At 59.7% G+C, this 12287-nt stretch overlaps 1 protein-coding gene across 1 annotated transcript; it reads left to right on the top strand.

The window, feature by feature from the left end:
• The first annotated feature begins 389 nt into the window (after positions 1-389).
• On the top strand, positions 390-11371 carry GDF6 (growth differentiation factor 6). Its single transcript, XM_051611350.1, has 2 exons — positions 390-726; positions 10509-11371. The coding sequence occupies exons 1-2, from the start codon at positions 390-392 to the stop codon at positions 11369-11371; spliced, it is 1200 nt and encodes a 399-aa protein (XP_051467310.1).
• The last annotated feature ends 916 nt before the right edge of the window (positions 11372-12287 follow it).

Here is a 12287-nt window from a genome sequence, read left to right as displayed (position 1 = left end):
CCACGGCCCGCAGCACCTGGGAGCACCAAGGCCTCGGCCGGCTGATGGGAACCGGTACCCGAGGGCAGCAGCAAGACGCGCAGCAGCTTCCTTCGGCTCTCGTGTCCGCTTCCCGCGTGGAGTTCTCAGCGAGGAGGGAGCAAAGGGACCCCCGAGCACCCGACGGCGGGGTGTCCCGCCCCCGCGGGGGCGGGCTAGGTGCCCCCACGGGGCGGTCCGCAGCGGGGCGGTACCCACGGGGCGGGGCGGGCTGCTCCGGGCCGAGCCCGCCCGGGTGCAGTCTCCGCTCCGCGCCGCGCCGCCGCGCAGTCCCCGCGCCGCTCCGTGGGCCGCCGGAGCCGCACGTCGGGCCGCCCTCCTCTTCCTCCCCACCGCTGCCGCCTCTCGCTATGAATGCACGCTGGGCTCTGCTCTCCGCCGCCTTGCTCGCCAGCCTCCTCTGGGATTTACCTTGCTGCCTCCCGGCTTCCCTCCCCGCCGCCTCGGAGCTCGCCGCCTCCTCCAAGGGCGGACGGGGCCGCAGGGGGCCGCGGTCTCCACGGGAGAACCGCCCGCGGCAGGGGGGACACGCCGGTGGCCGGGCGCTCCCACGGGCGGAACCCCACGAGTACATGCTGTCTCTGTTCAGGACTTACTCCGTTGCGGAGAAACTGGGCATCAACGCCAGCTTTTTTCAGTCGTCCAAGTCCGCCAACACCATCACTAGTTTTGTAGACAGAGGACAAGGTAAGTTTTGCACCCCCCCTCCGCCCTGGGGCTGCCCCTTCCCGCGGCGCTCCGCGATGTGCGGTTGCTGTCCCGCGGAGCCTGGCGCTGGAGAGGTGGGGAGCGCACTGCTTCGGTCACTGGTGTTTCTTGTGTCGTGTTCCGTCCTCCCCCCCACCGCGGTCTTGCAGAACAGTGGATCTTTCGGTCAACTGCGGATCGCGTTGTGTTATTTTAAAGCAAACTGGCCCGCGGCGCTAAGCCCAGACCGCGGCAGCCGTAAATGCTGCTTGCGAGAGACACGCGCGTTCTTCTCCGAATCATCGCGGGGGGGTGGGAAATATGCCCCAGCTTTGCAGGAACACTTTGGGTATAAAAAACAACTTTGAGAAAAAAACAAACAAACAAAACACCAAAAAGAACCCAAAAACCAAAATCCGAACCCCCCCACCCACCCAACCGCTTTTCTGGTTTCTTTCCGTCTGCCGAAGAAAGAATCACTCTTATCGCTGCGGCTGTAAGGCAAACAGAAAGTTCAAACTGACCGAGGGCAAACATTTGCTGCATAAAGCTGCTCTCGCTTAGGGTCGCTTTATCGGGGTTACCTGGAAGAGCATCAGCCTTGTTTGAAAGCGTCGGGGCTGGGACGCAGCCGGCTCCGCTTGCGGGGGGGTGGCCTGAAACCCAGGTAGCTCTCGGCCCCTGGGCTCAGCGGGGGGCGACCCGGACTAGCCATCTGCTTCAGGGCCGCATCCTATGTCCTTCAAGCTGGTCTTCACCCATCCCCGGGCCGAGAAGGGGTGGGGCGGCAGCGAGGACCATTTCCCCGGGCCCTTGGCTACCGCCGCGGCGGGGAGCCCGGAGGAAGGGAGGGAACGGGGCGGGCGGCAGAGCCCGGGGCCAGCCGGGACACAGGCCTTGTCCCCCGCTCATCCCGGGCAGCACCGGTGGCGCGGGGCTCCCGGGACCCCTTCGCGACCTGCAGCTCCGGCCGAGGCCCTGCTTTCCTTCTCCCTCGTTGTTTTAGCTCTCGCAATCAGGGCAGGGGGTCGAGAGAAAAATTTCCCTTCCCTTAAAACTCCCCCTCCCCCTTTTTATTTTTTTTTCATTACCCAGGTTTGTGAGCCATTAAGGACAGACTAATTAACAGGTTCTTAATGCAGGTTGTGTATTCTTTCCTTCCCCCTCCCCTCTCCGGTCTGAAGACCCTCCCCTCCGTCCGCTCAACCCACCCCCCGCGGGACCCTTCCCGTGTACCTGCCTGCGGCTGGCAGCGTCGTCCCGCAGCTGCCGAGAGCCGGGGAAGCTCGCCGACCTCCCAGCTTCCCATCCATTCCAGGGTAAAATGCAGCTCCGGGAAAGCCGTTCGGTCCCTTGGAGCTACAGGAACCGTTCGCTCTCCGAACCAAACGGAACCCAAACCAATCCCCTCCGCTGCCTCCCCGAGAAAGCAGCCTCTCCTCCGCCCCGGCACCCACGGCTCAGCCCCTTGTTCCATCAGCCCCCAAGAAGGGGGCTCGGCGGGGCTCTTCCCCTCCCGTCCCGGTGTCCGTCGCACCCCTCTGGGCTGGGGTGGGTGCGTGGAAGCGACCGCAGCGGGTGCCCCCGCGGTCGCAAGCGCCCAGCCATTCTGAAGGGAGAGGGGACACGGGGTTTTGCTTTCCTCTGTTCGCCTTATGGGGCTTGTTTTCTTCGTCGCTGTTAAAACTGGGGGTGGGACGAGGACTCGCTCTCTAGAAATACGGTTTCGAAAGCTTAGCCGTCAGAAACGAGCTGTCCCGCTTTCCCCCTCGGAGAGGAAACGGAGTGCTAATTCTGCCAGCCGCGGAGAAATAGTGCCGTGCTCAAGATCATCTTATTCTTGATAACCAGAAGAAAGACAGTTAATTTAACAAATTTAGCTCATCTCACTGCATGGGAGATTTTACTCCGGGGGAAGTGATTTGCTAACAGAAGTCCTGGTTTGATTAAGGAAAAGCCTCGCTTTTCCGCATTGATTTTGATTTGATGTGTCACAGGCTGTGACCTTCTGCTGGACCTTCTGAGGGTTGCTTAGCATCAAGCCACTGATTGGAGTATTTCAACTCAGTGATCTAATTGAGTGTTCATGTCATAACATATCAAATATTGTCTAGTCTCCCATAATGAAGCGGACCAGCCAATGGCACATCACCAAAAAACTTCAAGAGAGCTTCCGTTCCTCTGAAGTGGTAGCTATTTTACTGCCCACCTCCCCGTGGGCTCCTAGCCCAGTTAATTGGCGAGCTGGAGTTGTGCTGATGATGAACAGTCTTTGCTCAGGGAAAGCGGCGGGGGGAGGAAGGGGGGAAGATTCTGTCAATTCATTTGCAGACAATATAGCCGCCCAAATTGACCCAATTAGGTGGGCTGCTCTCTACCTAAGCGGCAGCTCCTGCCCGCACGGCACCATCGCAGGATTTCGGGGGGACAGCAGCCGAGAGAGGAGCATGAAGCAGCTTTTAGTACTGCCGAGAAACGCTCTTCCCGCACGGCGTGGGCTGCTGTGCCTGCGTGTCCCTGAGAGCATCCTGCAGGAAAGGCAGCTCTGCTGCCGGCTCCTGCCCCCTGCCCCCCCGGCCGCAGCCCCCCCGGCCGCAGCAGCCCCGGAGCCCTCCCGTCCCGCCGCCCTCCGCAGCTGAGAGGGGCTGGGCGCTTCGGTGCGGACACCAACAACCGCTTCTCTTCGCCTGCCGTTTCTTCCCTTCCCGCTTGAAGCTAATAAGATCGCTTTCAGGCGAGGTCGAGAATGGGAAAGCCACACTATCGCGGTATATGCAAATACATATATTTATTCCCCCCAGCCAAGCGGTAGAAAAAAGCGGAGAAAGGGGGGAAAGGGTTTGAGATTCCCCCTTCTCCACCCCCTCCCGCCCCCCACTCGCTCCCCCTTGTTACGGTCGCAAGATCAGACAGGACCTAGCTGAATGTAGGAAAATTACTGTTGGCACATGAAGTAACTCATTAAAACGCAGATGGTGCTCTCGCTGGCCTCAGGACCCCCAGCACTGGAGCTCCACAGTAAGGCAGGACAATTAGGAGCTGCAAGGACTCCACCAGGCGGGGGGGGGGAAATAGAAGAGAGGGAAGGAGCTGGAGAAGGGAGTTACAAACAAGCAGATCAACAGCTAGCTAAAAACACGGCACGGCTCGGAACAAACCGAAAACAAAAAAGAAATAGCCGAGGTGCAAGGGAGCCCGATTTTCAGCGGAATCTCCCGTGGGAAGGGAGTGCCACAAGGGCCGGCTGGCGTGGGTTCCCGTCGCCTTTCCTTTTTGTGTTTGCAGAGCTGCCCGCAGCCGCGGTGCCGTGGCCGGGCTCTGGAGTACGAAATGTTGAGCTCCTCGCCAACGGGACGAAGAAACTGAAATGGGTCGAGATCGTCTCCTTTTTCCCCTCCCCGTTTTCTTTGTGCAGTTTCGTGTTCCAGTTGAGAGGCAGCTGATTCAGACGGGCAGGGGTTCGACCATCGTTATTTTGCCGTTGCCAGTAGGATCGGGAGGAGGGGTGAGAAGAAGGGGCACGAGCAAGGGGAGATCCTGCGTGCAGAAGCTGGAAATGGCCCGGCTGTGCATGTGGCGGAAGAAAAGAGCGTAAATTCCACTTGAAGTTCATCTAGTGCAAGATGTTTATGCAAAACAGCGGGTTTCTGGGTGGACCGAAAGCTGCAATACAGTGTAATCGGTGCAGCGCCTTTGCCCAGGCAGTGTTGTCGTTGGCAGAAGGCAAATGAAATATAAGCAGGGAAGTATTTTAATGGGGAAGGAGGGAATTCACAACTGTTAATTATTTGGTGACCTTGTATTCGATTTGTTTGAGCCCCTTATAAAAACACTAATGCAGACCAGACGGCCGGAGCGCGGCAGCGAGCAGCCGCTTCTCATCCCGCCGTGTGCCCGGGGAAGGAGAGACCGGCCCGGCCCGGCCCTGCTCGGCGGAGGGGAATCCGCGCCCGCGGAGCCCCCGCAAGGCGGGGGCGGGCGGGGGGAAGGGCTGCGGTCGCCGCTGCCCGCGCCTGAGGGATATTTAGGGAGCTGGTTTTCCCCTCTTCGCGCTGCGGGAGCACCGCGCGGGTCTGGGGCGCGGGCGGCGGCTCGTCTCTCCCTCCTGAAAATCGGGGGTTTCGAAGGGCGTTTCTTTTAGTTTGTTGGGGTTTCTTTGGGGGTTTTTTTGTGTGTGTGTGGGTTTTTTTGTTTGGTTGGTTTGGGTTTTTTTCTCTCTCTTTTTTATTATTTTATTTTTTGTTTTCTTCCGCGAAGGCGCGGGCGTTTGTGCACAGAAGCGCAGAGGGACGGGGCGGGCGGAGCGGGGGCAGCACAGACCGCAAGCGCCGGGAGAAGCGGCCCCGCGGCTGCTGCGCGGCACAGGTAGCTCAGCTCGGTGGGCCGGTGCGCGGCCACGGAGCCGCTGTGCTGACGCGAAGGAGTAATTGAAGCCTATCAGGACATGCTGATGGCTCATATCGGACTCGTTCCCGATATTTTTTGCTTGTTAGTGTTAAATCCCCCTCTTAGAAGCCCCCTTGCGAGGCTTGCTAAGAAGCCGTGTTTAATTTTTGGTTTGTTTTGTTAGGGTTTTTCTGGGGGGTTATGGTTGGTTTTTTTGTGTATTTGTTGGGTGGTTTTTTTGTTTTGAAGACGGTAGAACCGAGCTCTCCGCTTCGGGGGTGTTCAGTTTCCGCCGCCCGCGGGGCTTTGCCGCAGCCTGGGCTGGCCAGAACCGGGAGCCGGCGGGGAAAAAGCCCGGCGCAGCCCGGGGCCAGCCCGGCGCTGGGCACGGCAGCCGAGCGGGGGCCTCGCCCTCCTCATTTTCCTCTTGGCTTTGTAGTCCTATAGAAAAAAACAACAACAACCCGCCGACGGGAGAAATGCTCGTTTCCTTGAGATTTCGGGACAGGCAGGAACTGAGGTTGGGCGTCCTTGCGTGCCTGAAGTCTGGTTTCTGAGCGAAAGGGGACGTTTGAGTCCTTGCTGGTTGGGGCCAGACCTGTATGTCGTGTTGCTGGATCCTGGCGCTTCCACACATATCGTTCAGAAATCTTATCCAAAACGTCCCCTCGCTTCATTTAGTAGTTCCCAGCGCTGGGAATATTCGGTCAAATTTTCTCCACACGAATAATTTAGAAGGAACGATTTCTCCTCGATCGAAGTATTCCAGTAGCGAAACGGCCGCAAACGGGGAAAGGGAAGGGGATTCGGTTAATGGCTATTACAGAAGGTAGAAACCCCTCAAGGAAGCCCCTCTCCCCCCGGCGTGTCTCCTGGGGCGATGCCAACAGACGAGGGGTCCGGAGCCCCGCGGGATGCCCCGCGGATATTGCGGCGGTCCCTCCGCGCCCGTGGGCCGAGTGCGGCTGGTGGGAAGCGGCGGGGGGGCCGCGGGGGGCGGCGGCGGGCCGGGGACCGGGGCCAGGACAGGTCGCCTGCTCTGCGCAGGTACGGTAAAGAGGTGATCAAAAGTATATCGCAGCCAGGTGCCTCCCAGCTCCGGGGTTATAAGAAAAACCACACACTCCCCCAACCCAATAAATAAATAAATAAATAAAAAATCCAAACAGCTCTCCATCAGCTCGCTGGGGGGCTGGCAGGATTGGGAACTCGTCCGAGGAAGGTGTGGTCTTTCCAAGTTGCTCGATAGAGAAGCGAACGAAACATTTAAATCTAATCACCCAGTGTAATAAAAAACCACGGCGAGGCAGGCGCTGGGAGACGCGGAATTGAAACCCGGAGAAATACCACACATGGAGAGTCAGACCCTTGCACAGCTCGGGTAATGCTCCGGAAGAAATACCTGTCAGCCTTGCGACTCTGCAGACAACGTGTGGGCAGCCCCTCGCAATTACGAGGGATATTATGTTTTGATTTCCAGATTATTGTTTAGCGAGCGCCTGCGAAGGGTCTTTAAACTGCAAATGTGCTTTTGGTTTGCGACTTTAAATACGGCTTGAAAGAGAATTTGGGAATGGGAAAATTCTTCTTGAATGTGGTTTGGGTATAATTTGCAGTGATGTAAAGTTAAGATCTGAGCCCTGATGAATTGGCTGGGAGCCCAGTACCTGATCTGCCATGAAAAGGGAAACTTTGTGTAGCCTTCGTTAACCCCCGGCTCGCCTCAAAGCCCAGGCTGCCGGCGAGAAAGCGAACCCGGGAAGCTGGAGAGGACGCACATAGGCAGCTAAAGGAAATCTCCCAATCCATTCATTCATTTAACCTCAGAGATGAGAAAACAACCGCCACCCCAAAGCGGAGGAAAGGGGAGGAGGAGGCAGGCAGGGGCCCGGCTTTGCCTCCCCGCGGATCGTTCCGTCCCGTCACGAGGGAGCACAGGGCAGACAGGAGCAGGACTGCTCTTGTCCCCCACCGCTGGCACATGCTTGAATTCCAGATCGAATTGCTCCCTTCTCCCCCTATTTTATCTTCGTCCGAAAAGATAAACAACGGAGAGTCCAAATAACGCTGATACTTAACTGCGTAACTAACATTCATCTAAATCAAAGTACAAAACACCCCTCCGGTGCATCTTCTGCAATGTGGCTTTTCCCAGCTCGGCTGGATGTGAGATGACTTTGCTGCTCTCTCCAAATATTTCGGTAATGGGAATAAGGAAAATGACAACCTCAGCTAGCCTGAGGAAAAAAAAAAAAAAGGCAGATCTCGAGCCGGCTGTTAAAAACTCCGGATTTCACCCCAGTCACTCCTTGAGTTTAAAGAAAAACTGAAAAAGACAAGCCCCGAGACCTGTGTGCTCCTCACACAGAGAGATGAGGGACAGCCAGGGTGTCCCCACGCTGTCGCTGCTGCCTCTTTTTGTGTCCTGGGAAGGCGGCAGCTTCATCGGAACAAAGGGTCCCCAAACCAGACCCGTCTCTTCCCGGTTTGCGGAGGTGCTGCTTTCCATCCCCGCCCTCCCCTGCTTTTCCCACCCTCTCGACTGCCCTGGGAGCGAGCCAGGACTGGTTTAGGATTATGTATTCATCTGGAATTATTAGGTTACAAGAGTGAATAAATAGCATTTATCTGATCGGATTCAAAGCCGCTTATTTGAAACAACCGGCAGCCCTGCCCCTTTCGGGCAGAGGAGCGGGAGCCGGCAGCTGCATGAACCAGCGGGAGTTCTCCAGTGCTAAGTCAGTGCTGCCTGAACCCGGCTCGGAGACACGCTTGCGCGGGGACACATTTCTCTGCCATTCGGCCGTGTCCCCAGCGTGCCATGCCACCGAGCCAGCCGGAGCGGCCGCACAACGCGCTCAACCTTCGCAAAGGATGCGCACCCCCCCCACCCAGAGCAAACTTCTCACAGCCGCGGGACCGGCTTCCCCCTGCCCCGCCGTGTCACAGAGGGCTGCAGATCCTTTATAAACCACTTTCAGCAGCGAGGACCTGACAGGAATTCCGCCTCTCCCCACATTCCTCCCGTCGAACCCGCACGCCTGGCTGTCATCCCCGACGGGGTCAGTCCCCGGGCCTCAGCGTCCCGCCTGTGTGGGAGCTCCCGGGGGGCGGGGGGCCTGGTGGAGAAGAGCGCGCTGTCACCTTCGTGTTGTCCCCATCCCCCGGGAAAGGGCCGCCCTCCCTTTCCTCGACAGCCCGGAGGGGCAGGCAGTGCCGCGCTGCTCCTACAAACCGCGGGGATGCGGCTGCCCCAGAGCGGGAGCACCGGCCGGGAGTAGAGCGAGAAGACAGGCAGAGGGGGCGAGGGTCTGCTCCGGAGGGACAGCGGGCTGGAGGCAGCACTCCCCGCTCCTCCACTCCATGGCGACACGGCGTACCTAACAGGGGCGAGCATCTCCATCTGAAACCAAGCCTGAGCTCCCCAGGTAGATGAGATGGCTTAAAAGCAGAGCTGTGCCCAGGCCCGGCTCTGCCCACACCCAGGGGATGGGGGCAGGGGAAGACGCTGTAGTAGCTGGAGTCGTTGGAGGAAGGTGGGATGCAGCTCGGCGGGGCCAGGAAAATCCATCCGCGCCGTGTCGCACGCCCGGGCATCTAACAGATGCAGGGAGCAATTAAAGCCAAAGGGGAGAAAGTGGAGGAGAAGGAGGAGGCGGACCTGCGCGTTGTTGTCCGAGGGATGCAAATCCCCTCTGTCTGAAGCCCCCAGCCCTGCCTGGGACCCCCTTGAAGTACAGAGCAACGTTCCCAGATCTCTCCCGAGCTGCAGGCCCTGCGGTCCTAAGTGAATGAAGGGGAGAAAAACACCCCCAAATCCACAAGCGACCCATGAACCAAATCCTGCTCAGTCCCTGCAGCGCTGCCGACGCCCTCCAGCGCCTGAGGGCAGCTCCCGCTAGATCTCACTTTTCAGCGGCTCCAAAGAGCAGCTGTTTTCGTCACCTAGGACTGTGACATTTTTCAGACCGTGTGTGTGTTTCTTGCTGATTCCCTCGAGGTCCCGTCGAGGCTGCCTCTCGCTCCCAGCTGGGGAAGGAGCATCCTCGGGGATGCCCGGGGAAACCGCCGAGCTGCAGGAGGCGGGGGCACGGATGCGGCCGGCCTCCTGGGTCCAAATTCCCCGGGATGCCGGAAGAGCCTGACCTGTTCTCTTCCCGCCCCCCCCCGACACGCAGCCCCCGCGGAGCGCAGCGCGGCCAGGGCAGGTGTGGCCCCGGACCCCGAATGTCTCTCCCGGACAGACCCGCCGTGCCAAGCCGGGGCGAGAAGGAGGGCAGCGACCCTGTTCGGGATCCTCGCCCCGGGGCAGGGCAGGGGTGTGGTGCCCGCGGACACACCGCCCGCCGCCGGGGATGCCGCCAGGGTACGTGGGCGGGCAGCGAGGCCTCCCACGGCGGGTCCCGCGGGGCGGGAAGGATGCGCTCGGCAGACCCGTGGCCTGGAGCTGGCTCCCTTGTCCGCTCCATCTCCTTGTGGACCTCTGGGGGGATACGCAGCAGCGCAGGGCGGCTTTCTAGTATGCGCCGGTTTACTGCATGTTAATCCGCATTGATTTTTTCATCGCGGTGGAGGGCCTGAAGGTCTTGGCTTGCATAAACCATCCCATTGCCCCTCCTGCCCCCCAGGAGCTCCCCCCAGACCTGTCAGGTAGAGCCGAGTTTGTGAAATACACTGATTGGGAATCGCAATGACCTTTGCTATTAATAAATAAGCGGGGGCTGTATATTGCTTTGGTCTCCGTTTCTACCTCTGGAGCGAGCTGAGCTTAGAACAGCGGAGAAGGGCTGCTGAACAGAGGCTCCAGTGACACTTTTACTATTGAAATCTACACAAGCTTTACTAGCTTCTGGGGAAACCCAGGGGCTTTGGGAATTTTTGTATTTGCTGGGTTGTAAACATTTTATTGGAAAGCAGCTCAAGGGAATCTGGTTTGCTTTCTGTGCTCACTTCGTACACCAACGTGTCAAAAAAGAAGTCCAGGTTTTCCTCCTGAAGGAGAATATATATGTGTACACACGTGTGTGTAACGTACACGAGCAGGCAAACACTGCCACGCTTACACTGCTGGAAGGGCTGGCGGGCAGTGCGTGGGATCAGGGGCTTCCCCTGGTGCGGGAGAGCGGTCTGTCTGGTGTGGGTCCTTCCATACTTCCCTCTGCTTCTCTCCCTCTCCCCTTCTGTTTTTCCTTCTCCTTCTCTTCTCCCCGCCCTTAGCCGGTCCCGGTTCGGTCCCGGCCCCCCGTGGAGCCCCCGGTCCCTCTGCAGGGGCGGCCCTGGCTGGGAGCGAGGGTTACGCGGGCCGTCGGGCAGCCGGTGGCCCTGCCCGCCCTTCTCGGGACTTCTCGGCAGATGCCCCTGAGCGCAACTGACTATAATTATTTTTTATCTCGCAGACGATCTCTCGCCAGCTCCCTTGAGGCGGCAGCAGTATGTGTTTGATGTCTCGACCCTCTCCGAGACGGAGGAGCTGGTGGGAGCCGAACTGCGGCTCTTCCGCCGGGCCCCCCGCGGCCGCCCGCCGCCCGCCACCTCGCTGCTCCTGCAACTCTTCCCCTGCTTCTCGCCGCGGCCGCTGGACTCCCGCGCCCTGGACCTGCGGACGGCCCAGGCCGCCGGCTGGGAGGTCTTCGACGTGCGGCAGGGCCTGCCGGAGCAGCGGCCCTGGAAGCGGCTGTGCCTGGAGCTGCGGGCCTCGGCGGGCGGCGGACCGCCGCGCTGGCTGGATCTGCGGGCCCTGGGCTTCGGCCGCCGGCCGCGGCCGCCAGCGGAACGGGCGCTGCTGGTGGTCTTCACCCGTGGCCGGCGGCGGAGCCTCCTCGGGGAGCTCCGCGCCGAGCTGGGCGCGCCGCCGCCGCCCGCCGCCCGCCACCCGCCGCCCCGGCGCCAGCGCCGCACCGCCTTCGCCAGCCGGCACGGCAAGCGGCACGGCAAGAAGTCCCGCCTGCGCTGCAGCAAGAAGCCGCTGCACGTCAACTTCAAGGAGCTGGGCTGGGACGACTGGATTATCGCCCCGCTGGAGTACGAGGCCCACCACTGCGAGGGGGTCTGCGACTTCCCGCTGCGCTCCCACCTGGAGCCCACGAACCACGCCATCATCCAGACCCTCATGAACTCCATGGACCCCGGCTCCACGCCGCCTAGCTGCTGCGTCCCCACCAAACTGACTCCCATCAGCATCCTCTACATCGACGCGGGCAACAACGTGGTGTACAAGCAGTACGAGGACATGGTGGTAGAGTCCTGCGGCTGCAGGTAGCGGGCGGGACTCCCGCCCCTCGGCGGCAGCCGGGGCTGCGTCTGGCGGAGATGCGCCGGCGGCGACCGGCGGGGACGGCCCGCGTCCCCCGGAGCGCAGCTGGGGCGGAGGGGCCCGGGCGGAGCAGCGCGGAGCGGCGGCGGCTCCGGCGCCCGTTTCCCGGGGCGGCAGCGGCGAGCGGGCAGCGCCAGGGCGAGCGGGCAGGGCAGGCGGCCAGGCCCCGCATGCTCCCTTCCCTGCTTCCCTTCCCTCCCCCGGGGTTTATCTGGCGATCTCTCCTCCTCCCTCCGAAGGTGAAGGCAATTTACCAAGTACAAAAAGAGTCGGGGGAGGGAGAGGGAGCAGGCTGAGCCCTCTCTCTGAAGTTGCTCTGAAGAGGGCTGTTTAATTTCTGCCCTCTCGCTTTCACATTCCTGCAAGATTACCAGCCAGAAACAGCCTCCGGCCCCCTGCCCCCCAGAGGAAAAAAAAGAAAGAGAAAAGGAAAAAAAAAAAATCACTCAAGATTGTAATTACCAGTTAGATTTTATTTTAAGACAGCAATGAAAAAAACTGTGAAGAGCGAAGTGTTACAGAAAGCACAACCTGGGCGGATTGGAAGGGAAAGTCCCGATTTCCCGAACAGTGCGAGGATGCCATTGCCAGGTCTCTGGGTGGCTCGGCAGCCTTCGCGTCCTGCAGCAGTATTATACGCGAATGTTGTGCTGGAAAAAAGGCGTTTTATGTAAGATTTCTGTTTCTCTCCCACCTTTGGTCTCAGCTGTGGCTTCACCTGAGGAAAGTGCACTTCGAAGCATGCCTAGCCCTTTCTTAATGTAACTATTATGTTCGTAGCTTCAGGCTTTCCCCCACTGATTTCTAGAATTGTTGGCTTGTCTGGTTTCGCAGAGCTACAAACTGGTGGAAAAAAAAATGA

The sequence above is a fragment of the Apus apus genome, chromosome 2 (assembly GCF_020740795.1).
Source record: "Apus apus isolate bApuApu2 chromosome 2, bApuApu2.pri.cur, whole genome shotgun sequence".
Lineage (NCBI taxonomy): Eukaryota > Metazoa > Chordata > Aves > Apodiformes > Apodidae > Apus > Apus apus.
Note: the sequence above shows the minus strand (reverse complement) of the source record. Positions and strands in the feature narration are given on the sequence as shown.